Source organism: Colletes gigas, unplaced genomic scaffold (assembly GCF_013123115.1).
Source record: "Colletes gigas isolate AHSC1104 unplaced genomic scaffold, ASM1312311v1 Colletes_gigas_Sc00034, whole genome shotgun sequence".
In the NCBI taxonomy this organism is placed as follows: Eukaryota; Metazoa; Arthropoda; class Insecta; order Hymenoptera; family Colletidae; genus Colletes; species Colletes gigas.
The window spans coordinates 1632112-1659726 of record NW_025106663.1 but is presented as its reverse complement, the minus strand read 5'-3'; the positions used below and the strand labels follow the sequence as shown (position 1 = coordinate 1659726).

General features: G+C 35.2%; 1 protein-coding gene across 3 annotated transcripts in view; it reads left to right on the top strand.

Annotated features, from left to right (window-relative positions):
* LOC122402217 (vesicular acetylcholine transporter-like) overlaps positions 1-27615 on the top strand; it is a 93726-nt gene that overhangs the window by 36110 nt on the left and 30001 nt on the right. For all 3 annotated transcript variants that reach the window (XM_043404827.1, XM_043404825.1, XM_043404826.1), the window contains exon 4: positions 5134-5325. In XM_043404827.1, the coding sequence (XP_043260762.1) occupies positions 5182-5325 (144 nt within the window). In that variant the 5' untranslated portion in view covers positions 5134-5181. The remainder of the gene's footprint in view (positions 1-5133; positions 5326-27615) is intronic.

The window sequence follows — 27615 nt, the reverse complement described above, 5'->3', positions numbered from 1 at the left end:
TTGGCAAGGTTTTCTCGATGAAAATGAGCCCAAACACCGACAATATTAACGTCGTGTTTATACTCATTTTCATCGTGAAATAATGCAGCGGCTTTTTCCATCGTGTTCGATATTTTTATTTGGACTATTTTTTATTCGAAAGGATAAATAAATCTTGGGTTGTCAGGGGCGGATGCATAAGGTATTCCGTTTCTATAGTTCGCTCGGAATATCTCGATCTCCCGTTGTCGAGTTTCCTCCAGGCCCCCTGGCCTGTTTGCATAGAATAGAGGTCCACGGGGAGTATCTGGCAAGGGATTGCAAGGTGCCACTCGTGATGGAAGGTACACATTATCCTGCGAGCGTCCACAGCGAGCGAGGGGAAGCGCGAGGAAATTAAGTGTACGTAAAATTTTCGCCAAAGAAGAAGATACGTGAAATCCACGTCAGGGAATTCCCTAAATACCTGGTGCATTTTGTGTCTAATAATTGGAAAATTTGTTTAAAAAATGTCCTGAGGGATGTCAATTTTAAATTGTATTAATTGTATCAATACACAAAGTGGAATAAAAATAGAAAAATTTCTATCAACAAATGTCCTCTAAGGTACCAATTTTAACCAATTTTAAACTAATGTATGCTATTTGACTAAATTTTCAGAGAATTTTAAAATTTCTTTTTCTCACCTAAAATACCACCCAAGGGGTTAATTATTTAAGGTACCAATTTTAACCAATTTTAACCTAATCTATGATATTTGAGTAAATTTTCAAAGAATTTTAAATTTCCTTTTTCTAACCTAAACGACCTAAACGACAGTCTGTGGATCCCCCAAGGGGTTAATTATTTAAGGTACCAATTTTAACCAATTTTAACCAATTTTAACCAATTTTAATCTATGCTAGTTGACTAAATTTTCAGAGAATTTTAAAATTTCTTTTTCTCACCTAAAATACCCCCCAAGGGGTTAATTATTTAAGGTACCAATTTTAACCAATTTTAACCTAATCTATGATATTTGACTAAATTTTCAGAGAATTGTAAATTTCCTTTTTCTCACCTAAAATACCCCATCAATGTGTGTGATCCCCAAGGGGTTAATTAGTTAAGGTATCAATTTTAACCAATTTTAACTAATTTTAACCAATTTTAATCTATGCTACTTGACTAAATTTTCAAAGAATTTTAAATTTCCTTTTTCTCACCTAAAATACCATACCAATGAGTGATCCCCCAAGGGGTTAATTACTTAAGGTATCAATTTTAACCAATTTTAACCAATTTTAACCAATTATAACCAATTTTAACCAATTTTAACCATTTTAATCTATGCTACTTGACTGAATTTTCAAAGAATTTTAAATTTCCTTTTTCTCACCTAAAATACCCCACCAATGAGTGATCCCCCATGGGGTTAATTACTTAATTACCCTGTCCTAAAGAAAATAATTCCCCCCGGCCAATTATCGAAACTCCGCAGAAATTAATTGACGCCTTCTTATCGTACGTCGCATTGAAATAACGATACATCGTGTTTTCGTAATTAATGAACAGCCTCGTGCAGGAAACGTGTGATCACGTTTACGCGACGCGGGGTCCGAAAGGGAGGGAAATTGGACAGCGACTACTGCGGGGTAATTATTTCGAATTCAGTGCGTCCAAATGGAACTCACATCCGATTGATTATTATCGAAACGGACAAACGAAGGTGTTTGATCGAACCTATTCAACCAGTCTCTTCTCTCTTTGCCTGAAAAATTGCCTAAAAAAAATAGAAAATACACAAATTTCGCGTCAATTTTAAAGTGGAACTATAGTCACACATATACTAAATATTCACCCAAAATTTCAAGCCAATTGGTAGAGTAGATTTCGAAATATCGTGACCACAATTTTGGAAAACACAGTTTCGAGAAAAATAATTCTTTTAACCACGTCGAATGATCGCGTTTTTAAATGATCATAACTTTGTTAATTTTAAGAATTTAAATACAAGTTTATTCAGACATATTTCCAAAGCTATATTCTTTAAAAAACTAAAAAAAAATCAATTTTCACGAAGTTTTACGAGAGTAATAATATACAATTGTTGACAAAGTTCTGAGAACAATCAGAGACAAAAATAACTAAAATCGAGTGATTCTAAAGCGTTGATTAAACCCATAAAAACGTAAAAAAATTGATTTTTCTTTAATGGTCCCCGCAATATATAATTGTTGAGTTCTGAGAATCTAAAAGAAGCTAAATAGAATCGTGTGATTGTCTGCTGGTCGAAACTCGTTTATTTGCGAGTTGGTAAATCGTTGTATATGGCATTCGATGCACGAAACGAATCCAGGAGAATGCTCGTAACGAGTTCGATTATCCGGGCTGCCATGAGTCAGTTTTGTCCCGAAGGCAGAGACCCTTCGTGTTACGGGAGCAGCCCGTTCGTTTCGTACGAGTTTCCACGTAACGGGTGTCTAGATTCCCAGGAGGTTTTCTACCCCCTTTTCAAGGCTCATTGCTATGCACCGCTCGAAACTCTGCTAACGACCTTTGCACGCCGGGACCCCGAACTTCCATAGGACGTTTCGATCCGAAACAGCTTATCGAGCCACGCGATTCCGTGGATTTCCGAACACTCGATACCACCCCCCCGAAACACCGGATTTCTTTCGATCCCCCCTCCATCTATTTTCTCTCCTTTTTCAAACATACACAGGTTACGTAACTTCAAAAAATTGTAAATGCTTCCACATATCGATAGGAAACATGTCAAACTTGTTCAAAACTTGACACTAAATTTTACCTTGTATTTGGGCTCATTTTCATTCATTTTTAGGAAAACATTGCTAATTCAGTCATAGTGTAGTTGGAAAACACATTTTCTGTGATTAAAGTGCAAACAGAAATGTATTAGTAGTCGAAATACACGAAATACGGAGGTACCTCGATAAAACGTTACGCTTTAACGAGGTTCTCGGTTCTAGTGAAGATTTCAGGATGAAAATAAATATAAACGCCATTGTCGTGTATACTGTCGTGTTTGGACTCATTTTTCATCGAGAAAACCTTGTTAATTCATTCAAAATAAAATTGGAAATTACATTTTCTATGATTATAATACAAACAGAAATGTATTAGTAATCAAAACAAACGAAATACGGAGCTACCTCGATGAAACGCTTCCATATATGGATGGGAACATGTCAAACTTGTTCAAAACTTGAGACTAAATTTGAATTTTAAAATTTATGGATCGTTCCCATTAAAAGTTTACTTAGGTTATTTAAAAGTTTTGTTACTTTCCTCGGTGGGTGTGTCGAGCTTTGGGCAAAAGTTTCGACAAGTTGGATGGAACGCGATAAAAATGAAATTTTACCTTGTGGTTGGGCTCATTTTCGTTAATTTTCAGGAAAACCTTACCAATTCACTCGTAATCTACTTGGAAAATACATTTTCTATGATTAAAGTGCAAACAGAAACGTATTAGTAGTGAAAATCCACGAAATACGGAGGTACCTCGATAAAACGTTACGCTTTAACGAGGTTCTCGGTTTCAGTGAAGATTTCAGGATGAAAATAAATATAAACGCCATTGTCGTGTATACTGTCGTGTTTGGACTCATTTTTCATCGAGAAAACCTTGTTAATTCATTCATAATAAAATTGAAAATTACATTTTCTATGATTATAATACAAAAAAAAACAAAATACTGTGGTGCATTGATAAAACATTACACTTTAACAAGGTTGTGAGCTACAGTAAAGATTTCACAATGAAAATGAATATAAACACAAACTTATTCGTAACTGTACATGAATACTATACATTTTTCATTAAAAAGACCTTGTTAATTCATCATAATGATGTTGTAAAATACATTTCCCATGATTAAAGTGCAAAAGAAACCGTATTACTAGTCTGCAATGCTCGAAACAGTCGAAATACGAAGGCACCTCGATAAAACATTACGCTTTAACGAGGTTCCGAGTAAATACCCACAATTCCCCGTAAAAAATTCTGAAAATTAGCTTGAAAAATTCTGTTTCAAAGTAACCCAGTCGAAATTTATATAAAAATAAATATAAACACAACCATATTCATAACTATATATGAATACTATACATTTTCATAACAAAAACCTTGTTAATTCATCCTAATGATGTTGTAAAGTACATTTCTCGCAATTAAAGTGCAAAATAAACCGTGTCACTAGTCTGCAATGCTCGAAACAAACGAAATACGAAGGTACCTCGATAAAACGTTACGCTTTAACGAGGTTCCAAGTAAATACCCACAATTCCCCGTAAAAAATTCTGAAAATTAGCTTGAAAAATGCTGTTTCAAAGTAACCCAGTCGAAAATTTACAAAAAAACGATTTGTACCATTAAAAATTTCACAATTTACCAAAATACAATAAAAAAGCGAAACCTAGGCTTCTCTCGTGAAAATTGCCCTTACAAAAAACTCTTTGCACACAATTTCTCGCACATCGTGCCCAAGTAAACGCATGTGGACACTGCCATAAATCGTTTGTCGTAGTTTCTCCGTCGTTGGCCACGAGTCAATCGACCCGTGTCGATCGTCACGGGGTTGTTTATCGACCTTGAGCCTCCATAGCACACACGGTCACGTTCGTTAATGAATCTAAATACACGCAAGGAGCGTAGCAAAAAAAAACTAGAGAGACCATTACCAATCTCTCCGGGCGGCTGTCCTCTTTGTTCCACTCGCCGGAAACATTCGCAAGGAAGAAGGAAGGGTCGAGGCGCGTTCGGGTTCGCGGAGTTGGTCTTGTTATACCAGCAAAAGGGGATTCTGATCAACCAACCGTGCTGGCCTTAAGGGCTCTTGCTCCCATAGACACGCTTCGTTTCTCAATTGATTCTTTATTTTACAATCGCCGTGACATCGTAAAGGCCAACGAATCCCGCGTTACGACGTTCTGCGTATGCTCGCACCCTTGTTCAACCTCGAGGACGACATCGATTTTTCCTACGCTCCAACCTAATTGCGTTTGATCGACGACGCGTGAACACTTTTCGTTGTTTTCTCATTTTCTTCCACACCAAGGTTGCGTTTGCAATTTTTTTAATTATATCCATGTTCGAAACGAAAGCTTTCTTTGGTTCGATAATTCATTGGTTTCTTTTGGCTCGTTTTGCAGAAGGAGGACGTTCTACCCAGTCTTCCGGTTCCGGATCTGGAATTAACCATGCAGAAGTACTTGGCCCAGGTCGAAGTGATCGCTCCCAATCATTTGGAGAAGACCAGGAGCCTGGTTAGGGCTTTCCTCTCTGGACCTGGTCCCAAGCTTCAGCAACGTCTCTTGGAACGTAGGCAAAAAACGACTAATTGGGTGAGTGATCGAAATTCATTGCAATTTCTAATAACAAAACTTTCTGGCTCCGTTTAAAATAAGGTTACGAAGACAATTTTAATGTGACAATTTCAAAATGTTAAAGAAGTTTAAATACACAGTTTTTGAATGATGCAATAGCATCTATGGAAAGTCCAAAGTGGTACAATGACAGTTATTGTAAAAAATTATTGGTAGAATTTTTGTGTAAATTGGAGAGGGAAATGTGATGTTTGATATAAAAAATGTCTGACGTTTCGAAAGACTTTACGAGCGTCGTTAAGCTTGTGCGAAGCTGTCTCATCAAACATTCAGAACGTAAAAGGTTCGCCAGGGGAAGAAGACTCTTGGAGCAGACAGTGCAACACCGTTTTCGTTTCAATATTCAGCAATATTCTGTCTCGATAGTTTCCTTGAAATGTGGAAATTTATACGAGTTGATGGGAAACTTTTAAAATACAGAATATTGGTATTATGTATTGACTGGCGCAAAGAAAATTGACCCCTTTAAATATTCAAACTATAAGGGTGCAAAATTATTTTCCTCGTTTAAAGGACATAACATCATTTTCGTTTCAATATTAATGAACGATAACTATGTTATGTATTGACTGACGCGAAGAAAATTGACCCCTTTAAATATTCAAGCTACAATTTTCCCCATCTAAATGACACATCACTTTCCTTTCAATGTTAATGAACGATACCTATATTATGTATTGACTGACTCAAAAAAAATTGACCCCTTCAAATATTCAAACTTTAAGGGTGCAAATAATTTTCCCATCTAAATGACATAACATCATTTTCGTTTCAATATTAATGAACGATACTTATATTATGTATTGACTGACGCGAAGAAAATTGACCCCTTTAAATATTCAAACTTTAAGGGTACAAAATTATTTTCCCCATTTAAATGACACAACATCACTTTCCTTTCAATATTAATGAATATTCATATACCTATATTATGTATTGACTGTCGCAAAGAAAATTGACCTCTTTAAATATTCAAGCTATATAAGTGCAAAATTATTTTCCTCGTCTAAATGACACAACATCGTTTTCATTGCAATGTTAATGAACGATACCTGTATTATGTATTGACTGACTCAAAGAAAATTGACCCCTTTAAATATTCAAGCTATAAGAGTGCAAAGAGAAATTCCTGTGGCAGTAATAATAAAAAGAGGACTTTATTTTGAACATCTAAATGACACAACATTACTTTCGTTTCAATATTAATGAATATTTTATTTCGATTTAATAGTTTCCCTAAAGTATATAAATTTATACAAATTAATGGAATCTTTTAAGAATATATAACGTGAATATTTCGTCGAATCAGTTTTCTTTTCGTCAATCAATACACGATATTTATATTATGTATTGACTGACGCAAAGAAAATTGGTCCCTCTATATATTCACGGTATATATTCTTAGAAGTGTTCAATAACTTGCATAAATTGATATACGTCAGGAAAACTGTGACAATACCTATATTATGTATTGACTGACGCAAAGAAAATTGATCCCTATAAATATTCACGATAGAAAAGTGTAAAAGGAAAGAGGATACTATTTTTTCGATTTAAATGACACAACATCAGTTTCCTTTCAATATTAATGAATATTAATATACCTATATTATGTATTGACTGTCACAAAGAAAATTGATACCTCTAAATATTCAAGCTACAAGAGTGTAAAAGGAGAGAGGATAACTAAATGACACAACATCATTTCCCTTTCAATATTAATGAATACTAATATACCTAATATACCTATATTATGTATTGATTGTTGCAAAAAAAATTGACCCCCCTAAATATTCACGATATACATATATTCTTAAAAATTTTCATTAACCTGTATAAATTTATATACGTCAAGAAAACTGTGACGATACCTATTTTATGTATTGACTGACGCAAAGAAAATTGATCCCTTTAAATATTCAAGCTAAAAGAGTGTAAAAGGAAAGAGGATAACTAAATGACACAACATCATTTCCCTTTCAATATTAATGAATATTTGTATATATCTATATTATCTATTGACTGTCGAAAAAAAAATTGATCCCTCTAAATATTCACAGTATACATTCTTAAAAGCTTTCATTAACCTGTATAAATTTATATACTTGAAGAAAACTGTGATACCTATATTATGTATTGACTGACGCAAAGAAAATTGATCCCCCTAAATATTCACGGTGAAAGAGTGTAAAAGTAAATCCGAACGTCAGCAATAATAGAAAGAGGACGTTATTTTTTCCCCATCTAAGTGGCCCAACAGCGTTTTCGTTTCAAGCCGACGTTGACTCCGGTCGAATTTACTTTCCGGGCGGCATCAGACTACCCAATAGGACTATCCACCGTGACTTTTGCGATCTCCCCATCCCGTTTCCACGCGTCCCGCGGGAATCCCCGGTTCGATGCATGCCCTGCCATAAGCCCCTACGTCCCCCAACCGGTCCGAGTTCCTGTGGCACATAAATAAATAAATAAATGGATTTACGAGGGCTCGCGAAACGAGGGGGGAAGGGGGCAGCCAGGAGGAGGCTCTCGTACACTCGAAACTACACTGGAACAATGCAAATATTGCGACAAGAACCTACCGGAAGGGACGCCGAAGACAAAAGGGTTGGAGATACCTTTTATCTGCGCCGTTATTCGCGAATATGAATGAATAACTCGTGAATTCTATCCGTACCCACATCTGGGAACAGTAAAAACTAACAACAAACTCTGGACAATGGTAAAAATACAAACAAAATGCATAAATATAGCTTCCATTTTTGGTAAATAAATCGTGTACTTACTAAACAGAAATAAATATAATTTGAGGTTATGTTGCTCATTATTATATTTATATATGATTTTTAATGCTTCCAAATTGTTTTAAAATTGCAAAATAGTTTCTATTATTAAAATGAAACACATGAGTGACTTTTCCACCATTTGCAAAATATAAAATTGTTGAAATATTTCAGAATAAATAGAATTATACTCCATCGATATTTAAGCTGATAAAACTCAAATTTTAGCCATTTTCTACAATTGTTCATTTTTTATTTAAATTATTTTCTATATGAAACTATCAACCATAGTTTTTAACAATTAGTACAGAAAAGGTTAAATCACTAGGTGGTTGGAGGAGGCCATTTTGACCTTTTGTGCTCGAAGTATAGATGCTTGGAGGCCGCCATTTTGCGAGACAGGAGTGCATCAATCATTTAAGTGTTACCAAATGTCTGTTAGGAGCATATATAGCGAATTTCCATGCATTGTGGAAAAAGGACGAAAACCCCCTGCAATTAGCAGCTGCTAATTGCTGAAGTTTCGCAACATCTTCGTGATAGGTTTGATCCCCGGGTCTCTGTAATTTTCCAACGGGTCGGATTCAATTGCTTTTTAATGAATCGTTACGATTGCATGCTGATTTTTAGTGCATACGTGGCTACCAAGGAACAGAAATAATAAAACTCAAAAGAATATTTCTATAACATTAAAAACATGAAACAAATTGAAACATTTATAATTTACTGCTTGAAGAAGTCGAGGAATCTCATAAATATTTATTTATTATATTTTTGCTATGCAAAAGACTATTTATAAAACAGTTTTATAATAATAAAATTCAAAATAAAATTTTGACATTAAACAAATTAAAAACACTTGCATAATTTATAATTTATAACCTGAAAAAGTCGAGGAACCTAATGAATATTTATTTATCATGTTTCTGCTATGCAAAAGACTATTTAAAAAATAGTTTTATAATAATAAAATTCAAAATAAAATTTTGACACAAAACAAATTAAAAACATTTGCATAATTTATAATTTATAACCTCAAAAAATCGAGAAACCTAATAACTATTTATTAATCATGTTTCCAGTATGCAAAAGGCTATTTAAAAAATAGTTTTATAATAATAAAATTCAAAATAAAATTTTGACACAAAACAAATTAAAAACATTTGCATAATTTATAATTTATAACCTCAAAAAAGTCGAGAAACCTAATAACTATTTATTAATCATGTTTCCAGTATGCAAAAGGCTATTTAAAAAATAGTTTTATAATAATAAAATTCAAAATAAAATTCGTAGGAATTTTCTAACGTAAAACAAAGTAAATTCGCATAATTTTTAATTTATTGCCCCAAAAAATCGAGGAATCTGATAAATATTTATTTATTTATTATGATTTTGCTATGGAAGAGACTATTTATGAAATTGTTGATCTGATATTTTAAAAGATTGTTCCAGTTGCATCTGATTAGGGTCATCATTTTTCAATCATTACCCCCCATCAATCTAATAGCGAATCATTCTCTTCCAGCGTCTGGTATGCTCAACGAGGCTCTGTGCATCCATCATGTCTTCTAGTCCCAGCAGCGATCATTTCTTTCATTATTTCGTCATTGTTACTTTGTTCGTTTACTTCTGTTTCTGACAGTAACTTATTCCGCTCCTCTTTTAAGCCGCCATTTTCAACGTCTATTCACCGGAATGGAACGATTGCAGCCTTTCATGATCCCATCTTTTATGTCTCTTCTGTGCGTTTACGTCACTATTATCGTTTCTCCAAACGAATTTATAAAAATAATAGAAAATACTTCCATGTTAATCGTTCATATTTTTATAAAAATCGATGGAAAAAGATCCAAATATTGTTTCAAAATTAAAACGAGAAAATTATAGGTTAAATGCTTCATTGCCAATCGTTCATATTTAAAACAAAATGGATGAAGGAAGATCCAATGATTATTTCGAAATTAATTACAGAAAATTATAGGTTAAATGCTTCTTTATCAATCGTTTATAATAAAACAAAATGGATGAAGGATGATTCAAAGATTATTTCAAAATTAATTACAGAAAATTATAGGTTAAATGCTTCATTGCCAATCGTTCATATTTAAAACAAAATGGATGAAGGAAGATCCAATGATTATTTCGAAATTAATTACAGAAAATTATAGGTTAAATGCTTCCATGTCAATCGTTCATATTTAAAACAAAATGGATGAAGGAAGATCCAATGATTATTTCGAAATTAATTACAGAAAATTATAGGTTAAATGCTTCATTGTCAGTCGCACATATTTAAAACAAAATGGACGAAGGAAGATCCAATGATTATTTCAAAATTAATTAGAAAAAATTAGAAATGAAAAAAATAAAATCTCATAGATGAAGGAAGATCCAAAGATTATTTTAAAATTAATTGGAGAAAATTATGAATAAAATACTTTCTTGTTAATCTTTCATAATTAAAAAAAAATTCATGGAAAAAATCCAAAAATTGTTTCAAAATTAATTGGAGAAAATTATAAATAAAATACTTCCTTATTAATCGTTCATATTTCTAAAAAAAATGGATGGAAAAAATCAAGAAATTGTTTCAAAATTAATTGAAGAAAATTATAAATAAAATACTTCCTTATTAATCGTTCAAATTTCAAAAAAAAATAAAATTTCATGTACGAAGGAAGATTCAAAAATTATTTTTAAAATTAATTGAAGAAAATTATAGATTAAATACTTCCTTATCAATCGTTCAAATTTCCCAACAAAAATGAAATTTCATGTACAAAGGAAGATCCAAAAATTATTTGAAAATTAATTGAAGAAAATTATGAATAAAATACTTCCTTATTAATCCGTTCAAATTTCCAAAAAAAAAATAAAATTTGATGGATGAAGGAAGATCGAAAGATTGTTTTAAAATTAATAGGAGAAAATTCTTGATTATACAATGATACGTGACGAAAATGAATAAATCAGTATCCCATGAAAATTCACGTTAGACGAATCTGAAAATACTTTTCGCGCTGATAAATGTGCTCGTTGATTTCGCTCTCATAACAGATCGTACTCTCATAACTCGGTACGTGTTGCGTGATTAAATTGCGCCATGAACTCCCCGCGTGAAGTGTTCGTTATAGTCGTATATCCCATCGCGGATTTATACAGGATTATTCTTAATTGCGTTGCAACACTTAATACCAACCTACGGAGCCAAAGAAACGAAGCAAAAATTGTTATTCCATATTCAATATTTAAATCCAGAGAAAACATTTTTAAATTAATTTCATCGAACAATCTAAAAAATAAAAAAAATTCATCAAAATTATAAAACGATGGTAAATAGCTAAACAAAAATTTTTAATTTCGATTTGAGTCCAAAGAAAACATTTATTAAATTAATTTTATAAAAAAAACATAAGTAATAAAACATTCATAAAAATTATAAAATGATGTTTAAAAAATGTTTATTTTCGACTTGAATCCAGAGAAAACATTTTTAAATTAATTTTATTGAACTATTTAACAAATAAAAAATTCATCAAAATTATAAAACTAAATGCTTCATAGCTAAAAAAAAAAATTTTTAATTTTGATCTTGAATCCAGAGAAAACATTTTTAAATTGATTTTATTGAACAATTTAACAAATAAAAAATTCATAAAAATGACAAAACAATGGTACATGGCAAAATAAAAATTTTTGTTTTATTTTGGACTTGAAAATGAATATTTAGTAATTACCATAAGGAATAGAAAATTCGTTTAGATGGTACAGAGAGGCCAGTTAGGGCAGATGCCATCGATCAGGCGAGATGGTGGAGAGGCTGGTGTGAAAAGGAAAACAAGATCGAACGAGTGGCAATTCGCGACGCGCTCGCGTCTGCAGAGAAAATTGCTTTCGCGACATTTCGTAGGGGGTCGACAGCCCTCCATCGCGAGAAACGAAAATGTATTTCCGGATGTGTACCGGCAAATCGAGAACTCTGCCCATCGATTATCGACGGGGGACCCCCTGCTTTCCTTCGCCAATTGTCCGTCCAACGTATATTTTCGTCGCTAGACATCCCAGGATCGTAGAAAATTAATAAAACGTCAAATAATTTCGTTTTTTCTAGGAAAAACGATTATTTTTGTTGAAAAATTTGATGGGCACCCAACGAAGATTTTTCTTGGAAATTTGTTTTTGATTTTTGGTAATTTTGTTTGAGGGGCTATGGAAATTTTGTGTAATACTTTTTTGTAGGTAGCTATAGGCTCTAGTTCAGAAAAAAATTTCATTGGAATGTGTTCAGTATTGTGGGAGTTATGGTTGTTTGAAAATTGGACCATTTTTATGGAGGTTTTTCTAATTTTTCGGTGTCGAGGGTCAACTTTTCGAATATTTTTGGAATTTTTACGTATTCTTGGTTAAAATACGCGTCGTTTGCTTTTTTAAACATTAAAATTCGCCAATCCGTTCAGGAGTTATGATTTTTTGAAAATATGCATTCCTGGCTTCACGTTATATTTTGGTTTAAGAATTTTTTTCTCAGCAATAGGTAGGATTTCGACGATATGTCTAATGACCAAAAATTATTGCAATTGATCCCCCTAGCTAGAAATAATTTTTTCAGAACGATTCGAAAATTTTTAATTTCGTCCAAAAATTTGACCACCTTCTGGAATTTTTTTCTCGAAACTGCGTAGGAATTCGGATGTATGTCTATTCACCAAAAATGATTGAAATTGATGCCCCTAACTAGACATAATTTTTTTAAATCGATTTGAAAATTTTTTTTTCCCCTGAAAAATTTAGGCACCTATCCCCTATCGATTATTCTTAAAATTTAGTTTTCGATTTTTAGTAATTTTGTTTGACGACCTACAGAAAAGTTTTCTAATACTTTTTTATAGGTATCCATGAGCCCCACTTCTGAAAAAAATTTCATTGAAAAATATTCACTATTATAGGAATTATGGTCGTTTGAAAATTGGACCATTTTTTGGGGGTTTTTGTAATTTTACGGGGTCAAGGAATAACTTTTCCAATATTTTTAGAATTTCTACATATTCTAGACTAAAATACGCGTTGATTGCCTTCTTAAACATTAAAATCCTTCGATCCGTTCAAAAGTTATGGCGTTTTAAAGATATGCATGAACTTTTGGGGTACCATTTCTGCCTTCACATTATATTTTCGGTAAATAATTTTTTTCTCGAAAATGGATAGGATTTCGGGGTTATGTCTATTCACCAAAAGTGATTGTAATTGACCTGTGTAGCTAAGAATAATTTTTTCAGAACGATTTGAAAATTTTGAATTTTGTCGAAAAATTTCACCCCTACTCGAATTTTTTTCTCGAAAGTGGTTAGGATTTCGAGGGTATGTCTAATCACCAAAAATTATTGTAATTTATCCCCCTAGCCAGAAATAATTTTTTCAGAACGATTTGAAATTTTTTAATTTCGCCCAAAAATTTGACCATCTTCTGGAATTTTTTTCTCGAAACTGCGTAGAAATTCGAGAGTATGTCTATTCACCAAAAATGCTTACAATTGACCCTTGCAGCCAAAAATAATTTTTGCAGACCGATTTGAAAATTTCAGAACCCAGGTTTGAAACGTCCCACCTCATAAACAATGTTACATTAATTAGCAATTAAATTGAAAGAAAAAGAGGGCATTCTAACTCAAAAAATAGGTCCAATCAAACATCCTTTGATCGAATCAAAATATTGATTCTTCCTAAGAGAGATCACACTTTGCATCAAAATTTTAATCAAACATAAAATTACAAAACTCACAAATATTATCATCAATTTAGTTTAGAAACAAAAGAGGAACATTTCAGTGTAGAAAATAGGTGCAATAATCATCTGAAAATGCAAGATACAGACAAAATAGTCTGCAGGGGTTCGACGATGAAATTCCATCGAAATTAAAAGACTCGTTAATTGTTTTGTGCGACTCACAGTTGACGAAACGGTCGGCTAAATCGAGAGAGAGCCTCGGACCCGTGTCGGAGGGCGTCCCCGGTTAATTCGTGCCCTTGTAATTCGAATTGAATTTACCGCCAGGAAAGGTACGAACGGACAGACGGACACGAGCCGGGGTTGAAGCGGTCCGCGAATGAATAATGGAAGTTTCAATGAAATTTTCCAGTTCGCCGCGGGGCACCGTAATATTAGCTTACCGCCGCCACGGTTCCAACAACCAAAGCCCCCAGCAGAGAGACCCACGAAGCACAGGGGGTTCCTCGGGGGTTGTCCACCCCATGGCACGATTTTATAGAGACGACCTTCTCGCCTCCGAGAACGCGAGTCTATTGTTGAGGGGCTCGATGAGGGGAAGGGAAAGCAGAAAATCCAAAGAAGGAAACAGGCATATACAATTTGGCAACTAGGTCTGGCGAAGATTATTAAAGATCGAAGAGGTTTGGAATTTCAGTGGATAGAAAGTTCTATGGGAATACCATCAGTTAGTGTCGACAGTTTTCATTGAAGGTTTCCTATCATACCTCAGTCATTTATTTTTTTAGATACTATTAAAGTTAGAATCAATTCCATTCAATTCCACAACAGTAATAATGACAACAGTGACAATAATAGTAACAACAGTAACAGTAACAGCAACAGTGACAGTAACAACAGTACCAGTAATAGTAGCAACAGTGACAGTAACAACAGTAACAGTAATAGTAGCAACTGTGACAGTAACAACAGTAACAATAACAACTGTGACAGTAACAGTAATAGTAGCAACAGTGACAGCAACAACAGTAGTAGTAATAACAGTAACAGTAACACAACAGTGACAATAATAGTAACAACAGTAACAGTAACAGTAACAGTGACAAAAATAGTAACAACAGCAACAGTAATAACAGTAACAATAACAGTAATAGTAGCAACAGTGACAGTAATAACAGCAACAGTAACAATAACAACAGTGACAGTAACAGTAATAGTAGCAACAGTGACAGTAACAACAGTAACAGTAATAGTAGCAACAGTGACAGTAACATCAGTAACAATAACAACTGTGACAATAGCATTATAGTAGCAACAGTGACAGTAACAGTAATAGTAGCTTCAGTGACAGTAACAACAGTAACAATAACAACTGTGACAATTGCATAATAGTAGCAACAGAGACAGTAACAACAGTGACAATAACAACTGTGACAGTAACAGTAATGGTAGCAACAGTGACAGTAACAACAGTACCAGTAATAGTAGCAACAGTGACAGTAACAACAGTAACAGTAATAGTAGCAACAGTGACAGTAACAACAGTAACAATAACAACTGTGACAGTAACAGTAATAGTAGCAACAGTGACAGTAACAACAGTAGTAGTAATAACAGTAACAGTAACACAACAGTGACAATAATAGTAACAACAGTAACAGTAACAGTAACAGTGACAAAAATAGTAACAACAGCAACAGTAATAACAGTAACAGTAACAGTAATAGTAGCAACAGTGACAGTAATAATAGCAACAGTAACAATAACAACAGTGACAGTAACAGTAATGGTAGCAACAGTGACAGTAACAACAGTAACAGTAATAGTAGCAACAGTGACAGTAACATCAGTAACAATAACAACTGTGACAATAGCATTATAGTAGCAACAGTGACAGTAACAGTAATAGTAGCTTCAGTGACAGTAACAACAGTAACAATAACAACTGTGACAATTGCATAATAGTAGCAACAGAGACAGTAACAACAGTGACAATAACAACTGTGACAGTAACAGTAATGGTAGCAACAGTGACAGTAACAACAGTACCAGTAATAGTAGCAACAGTGACAGTAACAACAGTAACAGTAATAGTAGCAACTGTGACAGTAACAACAGTAACAATAACAACTGTGACAGTAACAGTAATAGTAGCAACAGTGACAGTAACAACAGTAGTAGTAATAACAGTAACAGTAACACAACAGTGACAATAATAGTAACAACAGTAACAGTAACAGTAACAGTGACAAAAATAGTAACAACAGCAACAGTAATAACAGTAACAGTAACAGTAATAGTAGCAACAGTGACAGTAATAATAGCAACAGTAACAATAACAACAGTGACAGTAACAGTAATGGTAGCAACAGTGACAGTAACAACAGTAACAGTAATAGTAGCAACAGTGACAGTAACATCAGTAACAATAACAACTGTGACAATAGCATTATAGTAGCAACAGTGACAGTAACAGTAATAGTAGCTTCAGTGACAGTAACAACAGTAACAATAACAACTGTGACAATTGCATAATAGTAGCAACAGAGACAGTAACAACAGTGACAATAACAACTGTGACAGTAACAGTAATGGTAGCAACAGTGACAGTAACAACAGTACCAGTAATAGTAGCAACAGTGACAGTAACAACAGTAACAGTAATAGTAGCAACAGTGACAGTAACAACAGTAACAATAACAACTGTGACAGTAACAGTAATAGTAGCAACAGTGACAGTAACAACAGTAGTAGTAATAACAGTAACAGTAACACAACAGTGACAATAATAGTAACAACAGTAACAGTAACAGTAACAGTGACAAAAATAGTAACAACAGCAACAGTAATAACAGTAACAGTAACAGTAATAGTAGCAACAGTGACAGTAATAACAGCAACAGTAACAATAACAACAGTGACAGTAACAGTAATAGTAGCAACAGTGACAGTAACATCAGTAACAATAACAACTGTGACAATAGCATTATAGTAGCAACAGTGACAGTAACAGTAATAGTAGCTTCAGTGACAGTAACAACAGTAACAATAACAACTGTGACAATTGCATAATAGTAGCAACAAAGACAGTAACAACAGTGACAATAACAACTGTGACAGTAACAGTAATGGTAGCAACAGTGACAGTAACAACAGTACCAGTAATAGTAGCAACAGTGACAGTAACAACAGTAACAGTAATAGTAGCAACAGTGACAGTAACAACAGTAACAATAACAACTGTGACAGTAACAGTAATAGTAGCAACAGTGACAGCAACAACAGTAGTAGTATTAACAGTAACAGTAACACAACAGTGACAATAATAGTAACAACAGTAACAATAACAGTAACAGTGACAAAAATAGTAACAACAGCAACAGTAATAACAGTAACAGTAACAGTAACAGTAATGATAGCAACAGTGACAGTAACAACAGTAACAGTAATAGTAGCAACAGTGACAGTAACAACAGTAACAATAACAACTGTGACAATAGCATTATAGTAGCAACAGTGACAGTAACAGTAATAGTAGCTTCAGTGACAGTAACAACAGTAACAATAACAACTGTGACAATAGCATAATAGTAGCAACACTAACAGAAACAACAGCGACCAGAGACGTTCAGAACTCCCTCATCCGTAGCTATAGTGCCTCTCACCATGAGTTTTCTCGTCAACTAGCCAACGCACTCGAAATTATTAAATTATTACGTGGACGAAAAGGTGACGAAGAAATAAGTGGTATCGGACAAAGTACTGGAAAGTGGGATTCCGCCGAATCCAGAAGATAGCATCAGTTGAGACATGAAACTTTATTACCTCCGTTCCTTGGCACGTTTCCTTCCCCCGTAGGAAGCGAGAAAGTTATGGTACTTCGCCCCCATGGCATCCCTTCTGAGTCCGAACACACAGCCATTTGCACGTGTCTATGATATTCCTGGGGAAAGCGTACATCTGCTCGCGGGAGCTATCTCTTTATTTTATAGTTGCTTCAACTTTAATGGCCAAGTTCTCGATCAAAGCGATTGCGTCGCTTCTTGACTTTAGTTCGACGACTCAATTTTTCGAAATCGTCTCCGTATTCTTCAATTTTACTCCCCAGAGAATTACTTATAATTTTAGAGGAAATTTTGATATTTGCAAATATATAAATAATGAATTTTTGTATTTTGGGGGTCGAAACTACCCTCTTTGAAGCTTCCCATATTTCACTTCGATAAAAATACGAAATCGTCCACTGTATTCTTGAATTTTACTCCCCCAGAGAATTACTTATAATTTTAGAGGAAATTTTGATATTTGCAAATATATAAAATATGAATTTCTGTATTTTGGGGGTCGAAACAACCCTCTTTGAAGCTTCCCATATATTTCACTTCGATAAAAATCAGAATTTTTCTGCATTTTTAGTCATTTTATTAAAGAATTTATGTCTCCTTTTTATTATTTCCTTTCGACACTTCGGAAGCTTTCAGCGATCCTCGTTTTTCCTTTCCTCTCGTCTTTGAACTTACGCCGAGCTTTATCGAGCGAGAGTATCGCGTATATCGAGCTTTAATAGACCTACGCCCACGTTTTTATTCCACGCTCGTAGCCTTTACAGCTTTGTCTTACTTTCCAAGAATTCCCCCCCGAAGAAATCCAACTGTACGCGAACTTACCAACTTATAATTCCGCCATAGTTCTTTCGCTCTTTTATCTGCGCGCTCCACATTCGTCTAGCATTATTTGCGTATGCACCTTTGAACTATCGCAATGGTTCTTCATTCCAACAGTTAATTTTCACTCCTTTGGAACTTTCCAATTGTTTAAACAAACACAGAATTATGCAAACAAATTCTAAACACAGCAAACATACAAATTAATATGAAACAAGAGTCTTCCACAAAGACAGCTTTTTTTTCACAAAACAAAGCACTTTCACCCCTTTTGCACGTAAATTAACATTCAATAAAACCAGAGAGAGGCAGAAATAATCGATACAAATCTCCCCAGAGTAATAAATAACAAGAAATATTCATAGTTCATCCCTAACCAGGGACGTCAAGAAGCTGATCTCATCTCTAGTTGCAGTGTTTTTCTGTTTACATTGCTCGAGGTGTCGAATTTAACAAAGCAGGAACACCAACCTTGCTCTCAGCCACCCTTAGCCTCGTTCGACGCCCAGGAAAAGGTCCAGGAAGCTTAAAAAAAAAGCTCAAAGGCCAGTCCTCCAGCGTCACTGTTAAGCTATCGATTCGCTGGAGGCTTCGACGTGATCGCACCAGCGTCCTTTGAGGCTCAAATTGAACGCTAAACGCCGCCAGAGGATCCCGTAGACCCGTCCAAAGTACGCTGCGTTATTTTTTTCTGCTCCCAGCCACGAGGGAAGTCGATTCCAGGCGAGAAGAGGGGACCAACTTGGAGGTTTCCCACCCCCCTGAGCCCCCGGTGTCCACGGGGGATTCATAAGAAAAGTTACGTGCTTCGAGGTGATTCCTCCCGGAGCCCCTCCTGGCAGGGGACGGGGGCCTGTGTATGGGGGTTTTCACCGTCGTTATGGGATCAACCGCTTTCCCGAACTTTCCAGAGAAACTTCAGACGTTTCTCGAAACACTTAAAGGGGTGCAATACACAGTGGGAGCTGGGAACCATGAGGTTGGAGGACATCTTGATGGTCTGTGGCGGGGAATGGTAATTAACAGTGGTGGTGGACTTCCTTTTTTTGGTTTGAGGCTCTTGGTTTATAGCGAGGAGGGAGGTAGATAGCTGGGCAAGGAGTTAGGTAGCTAGCTAGCAAGGAGTTAGGTAGCTAGGCAAGAAGTAAGCTAGCTAGCTACCAAAGAGTGAGGTAGCTAGCTACCAAAGGGTGAGCTAGCTAGGCTACCAAGAGGTGAGCTAGCTAGCTAAGTAGAAGTGAGCTAGCTAGGCTACCAAAGAGTGCACTAGCTAGCTACCAAGGAGTGCACTAGCCTAGCTACCAAAGAATGCACTACCTAGCTAAGCAACCAGTGAGCTAGCTAGCTACCAAACAGTGAGCTAGCCTAGCTACCAACCAGTGAGCTATTCCCTCATTTTCCTCCGTGCTATCTGACTTTCTGTCATCGTTTTCTCCATAGTTACCATTAAACATTGATCATCAAGTCCCAGATAGACTACAAAACAAACACACAACAGTAGGAGCAACACTATTGTGTGTCTATATTATTACACAAAAGTGAAACTAGCCCACAAAGCACTGTTGTACCACTGATGTAGACCTGGCACGAGCTGTTTTGGATACGATCCTGGTCCAAAATCGTCCCCATTCCTTCCACCCTCGTCTTTGCTGAGGATCTTTGCTCAGATCCTCAGCTTTCTGTGTCAACAATCACATCACGACCAACTTCCAAATGGGTCACAAATGGGGCCACCGATTCCCAAATAGGAAATTTATGCAACAAACACGTTAACCGGACCCTGGGAAACACTGCTAGAGAGATCTAACATAACTCTACGCGATGTTTCGATATCACAAGCAGTTATTATGTTGATCCCCGTACGTGATGCGCCCCAGGCGATCGCCTAACGCAATTCGCGTCTCTCGGTGGTTATTAGAGGAAATGCATCGAGAGGATTGCATGTCCGTAATTATTAAGAATGGCTGTCGAAAGCTTTAATCAAGCTTCGAACTATGATACTTGGGACCATGATTTTAATATAGCTCTCGATTGGTGGTAGGGCCGAGGGTTTCAAAGGCAATGATCGACGTATTTTTCATTCGCTCGATGCCAATTAATCGCAAAGTTTGACGAGAGGAAATTAATTTATTAAAAACGAAACTCCCAATTATCCCCTCACCGCGCATTTACCGAACGTGTTCCTCGTTCACCCTTCCCCCTCCGCCCTTCGAAGGGCTGTTTGCTTCCCAGATCGAGCAGCAAAAGAGCCTGAGATCAAAGGCACTCGCGATAATCCCGTTTGGTTGCTCACTTTCGGGCCCATCAACAGCAACAAACACGAATAATTCCTGTAATATTTTGCATTCCATTGCACTGTACCTTCCGTGTGCAACCTGGTGAGCCTAGGGATCGTAAATTTTAGTAATAATTTCGATCGAAACGATGAGTTTATACCACGTCACTAGTGACACTAGAGCCACTCGGGTCTGCAACTAGGTAATCTTGGCAATTTAAATGTTTGTCCCTGATACGGATAGTGGATCGCGTATCCATCAGCTTAGGTAGCGTCGGTAATCCCTTGTTGAAACAACGTTAAGCCCTTAGGATTGTCTGCGGGATTGCAGAACGATACGAAGGGCTGCCTACCCTCCGCAATTTTCTGTTCGGTGGTTTGTACGGTCTCCGTGTCGTTCTGTCTTCTACTTTAAGACAACTGACAACTTTCTGAACGTAGTATTAAATAGTAGAACAGAATAGGCGTTTGAATAGTGGAGAGAAACGGTGAAAAGTGTTGTTTCGTCGCAGAGGGAGGCATAATCAGGTGGAGGGAAGGGAAGATGGGGTTCCCGGGTGTCTTGCACGCTGTTCTTATATTCCGTAGGCACTTAAGAGCGCAAATATTTATGGTATCCCGAAGCCTCGACCAAAAAACAAAGCCCTCTATCGATGCAGAAGGCGAGTCAAGGAGGAAAGAAGAGGAAAATCCGTCCCTAGCAGGCACCGTATACCCCGCGGGATTAACCTTTAATTCTATCCTTACTTGACAGCCCCTTCGTACCAGCAGGAGGGTCCTCTACGTGCACATCAAACGTCCTCGAACTCCCAGAACATCGACCGGTAACAAGATCGAAATGAAATTTCGAAAATGGATCCTCTGAAAGACGTCCACCGTATTAAACGTTAAAAAATAGCTGGGGAGAGAGAAACTCGAACGAATTTAAAGGAAAAAAATTACACATGGACGATATATTAATAGATTAGGGTGGTTCTAGGAGCCATTCTGATGGTGCACCCCTTTGGAAACGATATTGAAGCGATTAAAGACGATTAAATGTCTTTTTATTGAGAACCATTATGGGCAAAATGTATTAAAATTGAATAAATGTTTTTATTATTTAATATAGAATTGTATATTTGTAGTGTTTAGTATACACCTTGATTGGAGCGATTAGACGTTGTTTGATCATTGAAGAAGACTATGGTTGGCAAAATTGAATTTTCCAGGGGATTTTAATGAGTCGAAAAGAGGTGTTTTCAACATAGAATTGAATACTTGGAATATTGTTTTGAATTCTAGTGTAAAATTCGAATGGAGTGATTAGAAATTTAGTGACTAATCGCTGGAAGAGACTATCCTTGGCAAAATGTGCCAAAATTGAATTTTCCAGGGGACTTTAATAAATGGAAAGGTGTTTATTATTAAATATAGAATTGTATATTTGTAGTGTTTAGTATAAACCTTGATTGGAGCGATTAGACGTTGTTTGATCATTGAAGAAGACTATGGTTGGCGCAATTGAATTTTCCAGGGGACTTTAATGAGTCGAAAAGAGGTGTTTTCAACATAGAATTGAATATTTGGAATATTGTTTTGAATTCTAGTGTAAAATTCGAATGGAGTGATTAGAAATTTAGTGACTAATCGCTGGAAGAGACTATCCTTGGCAAAATGTGCCAAAATTGAATTTTCCAGGGGACTTTAATAAATGGAAAGGTGTTTATTATTAAATATAGAATTGTATATTTGTAGTGTTTAGTATAAACCTTGATTGGAGCGATTAGACGTTGTTTGATCATTGAAGAAGACTATGGTTGGCAAAATTGAATTTTCCAGGGGATTTTAATGAGTCGAAAAGAGGTGTTTTCAACATAGAATTGAATATTTGGAATATTGTTTTGAATTCTAGTGTAAAATTCGAATGGAGTGATTAGAAATTTAGTGACTAATCACTGGAAGAGACTATCCTTGGCAAAATGTGCCAAAATTGAATTTTCCAGGGGACTTTAATAAATGGAAAGGTGTCTATTATTAAATATAGAATTGTATATTTGTAGTGTTTAGTATAAACCTTGATTGGAGCGATTAGACGTTGTTTGATCATTGAAGAAGACTATGGTTGGCGAAATTGAATTTTCCAGGGGATTATAATGAATGGAAAAGAGGTGTTTTCAACATGGAATTGAATATTTGGAATATTGTTTTGAATTCTAGTGTAAAATTCGAATGGAGTGATTAGAAATTTAGTGACTAATCGCTGGAAGAGACTATCCTTGGCAAAATGTGCCAAAATTGAATTTTCCAGGGGACTTTATTGAATGGAAAAAAGGTGTTTTCAACATAGAATTGAATACTTGAATTATTGTTTGGAATTCTAATGTAAAATTTGAATTAGCTGGTATGGTAAATGGAAGAATATTGAATAAGAGGGTGAGAGTGTATCGAAGGGAAAAAATGTGGGGGTAGATCCAAGTAAAAATTACACGAGTGTAGCAAAGGAAGCTGATTCATGTTTCGGGCGTGAACAGGAGGAAGCTACAACACGCCAGGTCAAGTGGATCGATGGAGGTTACCTACGAGCACCTACACCTTCATAAACCTACACCTTTGTCTCCCACAAAACAGTAACATACTCGACAAATCTCCAGCTGTGTTACAAAGAACACGGAATTTACTTCCAAAAGGTAGAATCACGTTACAATTTGCATATGGAAATTTTCCTCTGTGAAAAATATGATTAATGGAAGTATATATATATATTGAAACGTGTCCAAAATGCAGAGTTAAAAATTTCAATGTGGAAATATTATATGAAGTATTAATAAAAATTGAATTCTAACCTCTTTATTTCATTTGAAAATAGAAGCAGCCATTTTTATTCCACGAAACAACCATTTGCTTTATCTCAAATTGAATTTTGTATGTCTTTAGAATCAAATATGGCGGGTGACAGTATACAGATACATTAAGACTTGTTCAAAGTTTAAAAAACAAATTTCTATGGTGAAATATTATATAAACTGTTAATAAAAATTGAACTCTAACCTCTAATCTCTTTGTTTCGTTTGAATAATAGAAACAGCCATTTTTATTCGATGAAACGAACATTTTCTTTATCTCAGGTCAAGTCATACATGACTTTAGAATCAAATATGGCGGATGACTGTATACAGATACATTAATACTTGTCCGAAGTTAAAAAAACAAATTTCTACGGTTGAAATATTATATAAACTACTAGAAAAATTGAATTCTAACCTCTTTATTTCATTTGAAAATAGAAGCAGCCATTTTTATTCCACGAAACAACCATTTGCTTTATCTCAAATTGAATTTTGTATGTCTTTAGAATCAAATATGGCGGGTGACAGTATACAGATACATTAAGACTTGTTCAAAGTTTAAAAAACAAATTTCTATGGTGAAATATTATATAAACTGTTAATAAAAATTGAACTCTAACCTCTAATCTCTTTGTTTCATTTGAATAATAGAAACAGCCATTTTTATTCGATGAAACGACCATTTTCTTTATCTAGGGTTAAGTCATACATGACTTTAGAATCAAATATGGCGGATGACGATATAGATATACATTAAGACTTATCCAAAGTTAAAAAAAATAATTTCTATGTTCAAAAATCATATAAAATATTTAAAAAATTGAACTCTAACCTCTTTATTTCATTTAAAAATAGAAGTAACCATTTTTGGTCCACAAAACGACCATTTTCTTTATCTCAGGTTAAGTCATACATGTTTTTAGAATCCAAGATGGCGGATGACGACTTATATGAACATTAAAACTTATCCAAAGTTAAAAAAAATAATTTCTACGTTAAAATATCACACGAACCGCTAAAAAAGATTGAACTATGACCTCTTTGATCTATTAAAAGGTGCAAGGTGGTGTTTTTAACCCACGAAACGACCTTTTATCTGAGATCCGCGGGTACCATCCGGAGAGAAATGGGAACAGAATTTTTATTTGATTTTTCCTCGGCAGCGTGAGTCATTGGTTGAGCCATCATTGATCGCAGGACGTAGATAACGTCAAAGTACGCTTAAAGCAGTTTCCAGGAAACGATGGAGGATAAGTTTGTGACAACTTGATAGACAGCGTACAATTACTATCGCTTCGAGAAAGACAAGCTTACACGTTTGTCGCCTTTATCAGCGATCTTACCACTGTTAAGCTATTCGACCATCGTCGATAATTTTCCCGCCATTTTGCAACAGTAATTAACGAACAACGTTGTTAATATTTGTAAGGGAATTGAATTTAATATTCGTGAGGCCTCGAATCGTTTTTAAATCGTTTGCATGCGATGTTATTGTTATCGAGAATCGCCTAAAACACGTTTAAAATGGCCGTGCATGTCAGATTATGGCCTTTCCATGGCACTCGAGATGCACGCGGAATTTAAATATAAAACGAACAGCTATAAATGGAAACGTGTTGTTCGCGATTCCTGATCCGAGAATATGACTAATAAAACGGGGGGAATTGCCTTGTCCTAGTATTGTTCGCTTCTTGAAAAAGCTAAATACAGTTTGGTTGATGGTACTTGGGCGTGCGTCGAGTGAAATCTCCGAAGGAACTGGGACGCTGTAAATATAACTGAATAAAATATTAGAAGAAGCTCGAATTGATTGGCGAATTTTAACTGTCTCCTGGAGACGCCTCGTAGTGATTCCAACGCGTGGGGCACAATTTCCAAGGACTGAGAGTCCATCTATTTGGTCCTCATCCTGAGTATAGTAATTTATTTCATGTGAAATTCTTCGTGAGATAAATAGATCGAAATTCGAAAGACAGAATTCAATATTTAATCATTTCACATCTATTTATTACTATTTTTATTTGTTTATAGTTTTTAGAGAGAAATAGTTCCCTTAGTTTTCCCCTGGTTTCCCCTAGTTCCCCCCTAGATTCCCAGAATTCCCCTAAATTTGAGATTGTTAATTAATTTTGTGGGGAAAAAAATAAATTTCAATAAAGAACTCGAAATGAAATTTGTTTGATGGTAGAAAATTTCTGACCGAAGAATTTAAACAAATATTACTAGGAATTTTGATTTGAAAATTGATGAAATTTAAATTTGGAACAGGTAATTAATTTTGCGACACGAAATGAGAAATTTCCAGAACGAGTAAATTTTAATGGAGGAATCACTGGCGGGAAATTTGAATATTTTTGCGAAAACGAGGCCCAACTTGGCTAGAAGTGGCCGTAATCGTTGGGGGGGGAAAAAAAACCCATATCGTGGGAACGGTGGTGTAAGTGCGCAGAATCCAGGGTAACGATTGCAGGAGCAGCAAAGGCAGCCATCGTACAGGTAAGGCGAGACCGACTGGCTTGATCTGGGTCACCACGACCTCGTCCCAAAGGCCGGACTTGTTAGAGGTTACGACCCGCTTAAATAGTCTCTCGATTTACCATCGATCGACCCCCTGACAGACAGTTTTATCTCTGCTCGTCTGTTGACCCATTACACCCGCTGGATTCCACATGGTACGCCAATGACTTACAAAGGAATTCGTGTTTGGTACCATTTTGGTACTATTTGGTACCACTGGTTCAATATTTATCAAGCAAACTACCAAGATAAACTCATCAAATCTCCATTCTTTAGTAAATCTCCACAGTTAATGTAAATTGGCCCAATTACAATCACACTTTTAGTATTCAATATTTACCAAGTCAACTACCAAGATATAATTCATCAACTCTTCATATTTTGCTCTTCAGATGATCCAAAGCTACTCTAACATTCCCTGTTGCAGTGTTTGTTCAGATATTCCTCAGATTTACTGCTTATCAGAGATGCAGTTAATTTAAATTGGCCCAATTAAAACCACACTTTTAGTTTTCAATATTTATCAAGTCAACTACCAAGATAGATTCATCAAATCTCCACATTTTACTCCTCAGAAGATTGAAAACTACTGTTTAGCAGGGATGTAGTTAATTTAAATCAGCCCAATTAAGAATATAAAACCACACTTTTAGTTTTCAATATTTACCAAGTCAACTACCAAGATATAATTCATCAAATCTTCATATTTTACTCTTCAGATGATCCAAAGCTACTCTAACATTCCCTGTTGCAGTGTTTGTTCAGATATTCTTCAGATTTACTGCTTATCAGAGATGCAGTTAATTTAAATTAGCCAAATTAAAACCACACTTTTAGTTTTCAATATTTATCAAGTCAACTACCAAGATAGATTCATCAAATCTCCACATTTTACTCCTCAGAAGATTGAAAACTACTGTTTAGCAGGGATGTAGTTAATTTAAATCAGCCCAATTAAGAATATAAAACCACACTTTTAGTTTTCAATATTTACCAAGTCAACTACCAAGATATAATTCATCAAATCTTCATATTTTACTCTTCAGATGATCCAAAGCTACTCTAACATTCCCTGTTGCAGTGTTTGTTCAGATATTCTTCAGATTTACTGCTTATCAGAGATGCAGTTAATTTAAATTGGCCCAATTAAAACCACACTTTTAGTTTCCAATATTTATCAAGTCAATTGCCAAGATAAATTCATGAAATCTCCACATTTTACTCCTCAGAAGATTGAAAACTACTGTTTAGCAGGGATGTAGTTAATTTAAATCAGCCCAATTAAGAATATAAAACCACACTTTTAGTTTTCAATATTTACCAAGTCAACTACCAAGATATAATTCATCAACTCTTCATATTTTACTCTTCAGATGATCCAAAGCTACTCTAACATTCCCTGTTGCAGTGTTTGTTCAGATATTCTTCAGATTTACTGCTTATCAGAGATGCA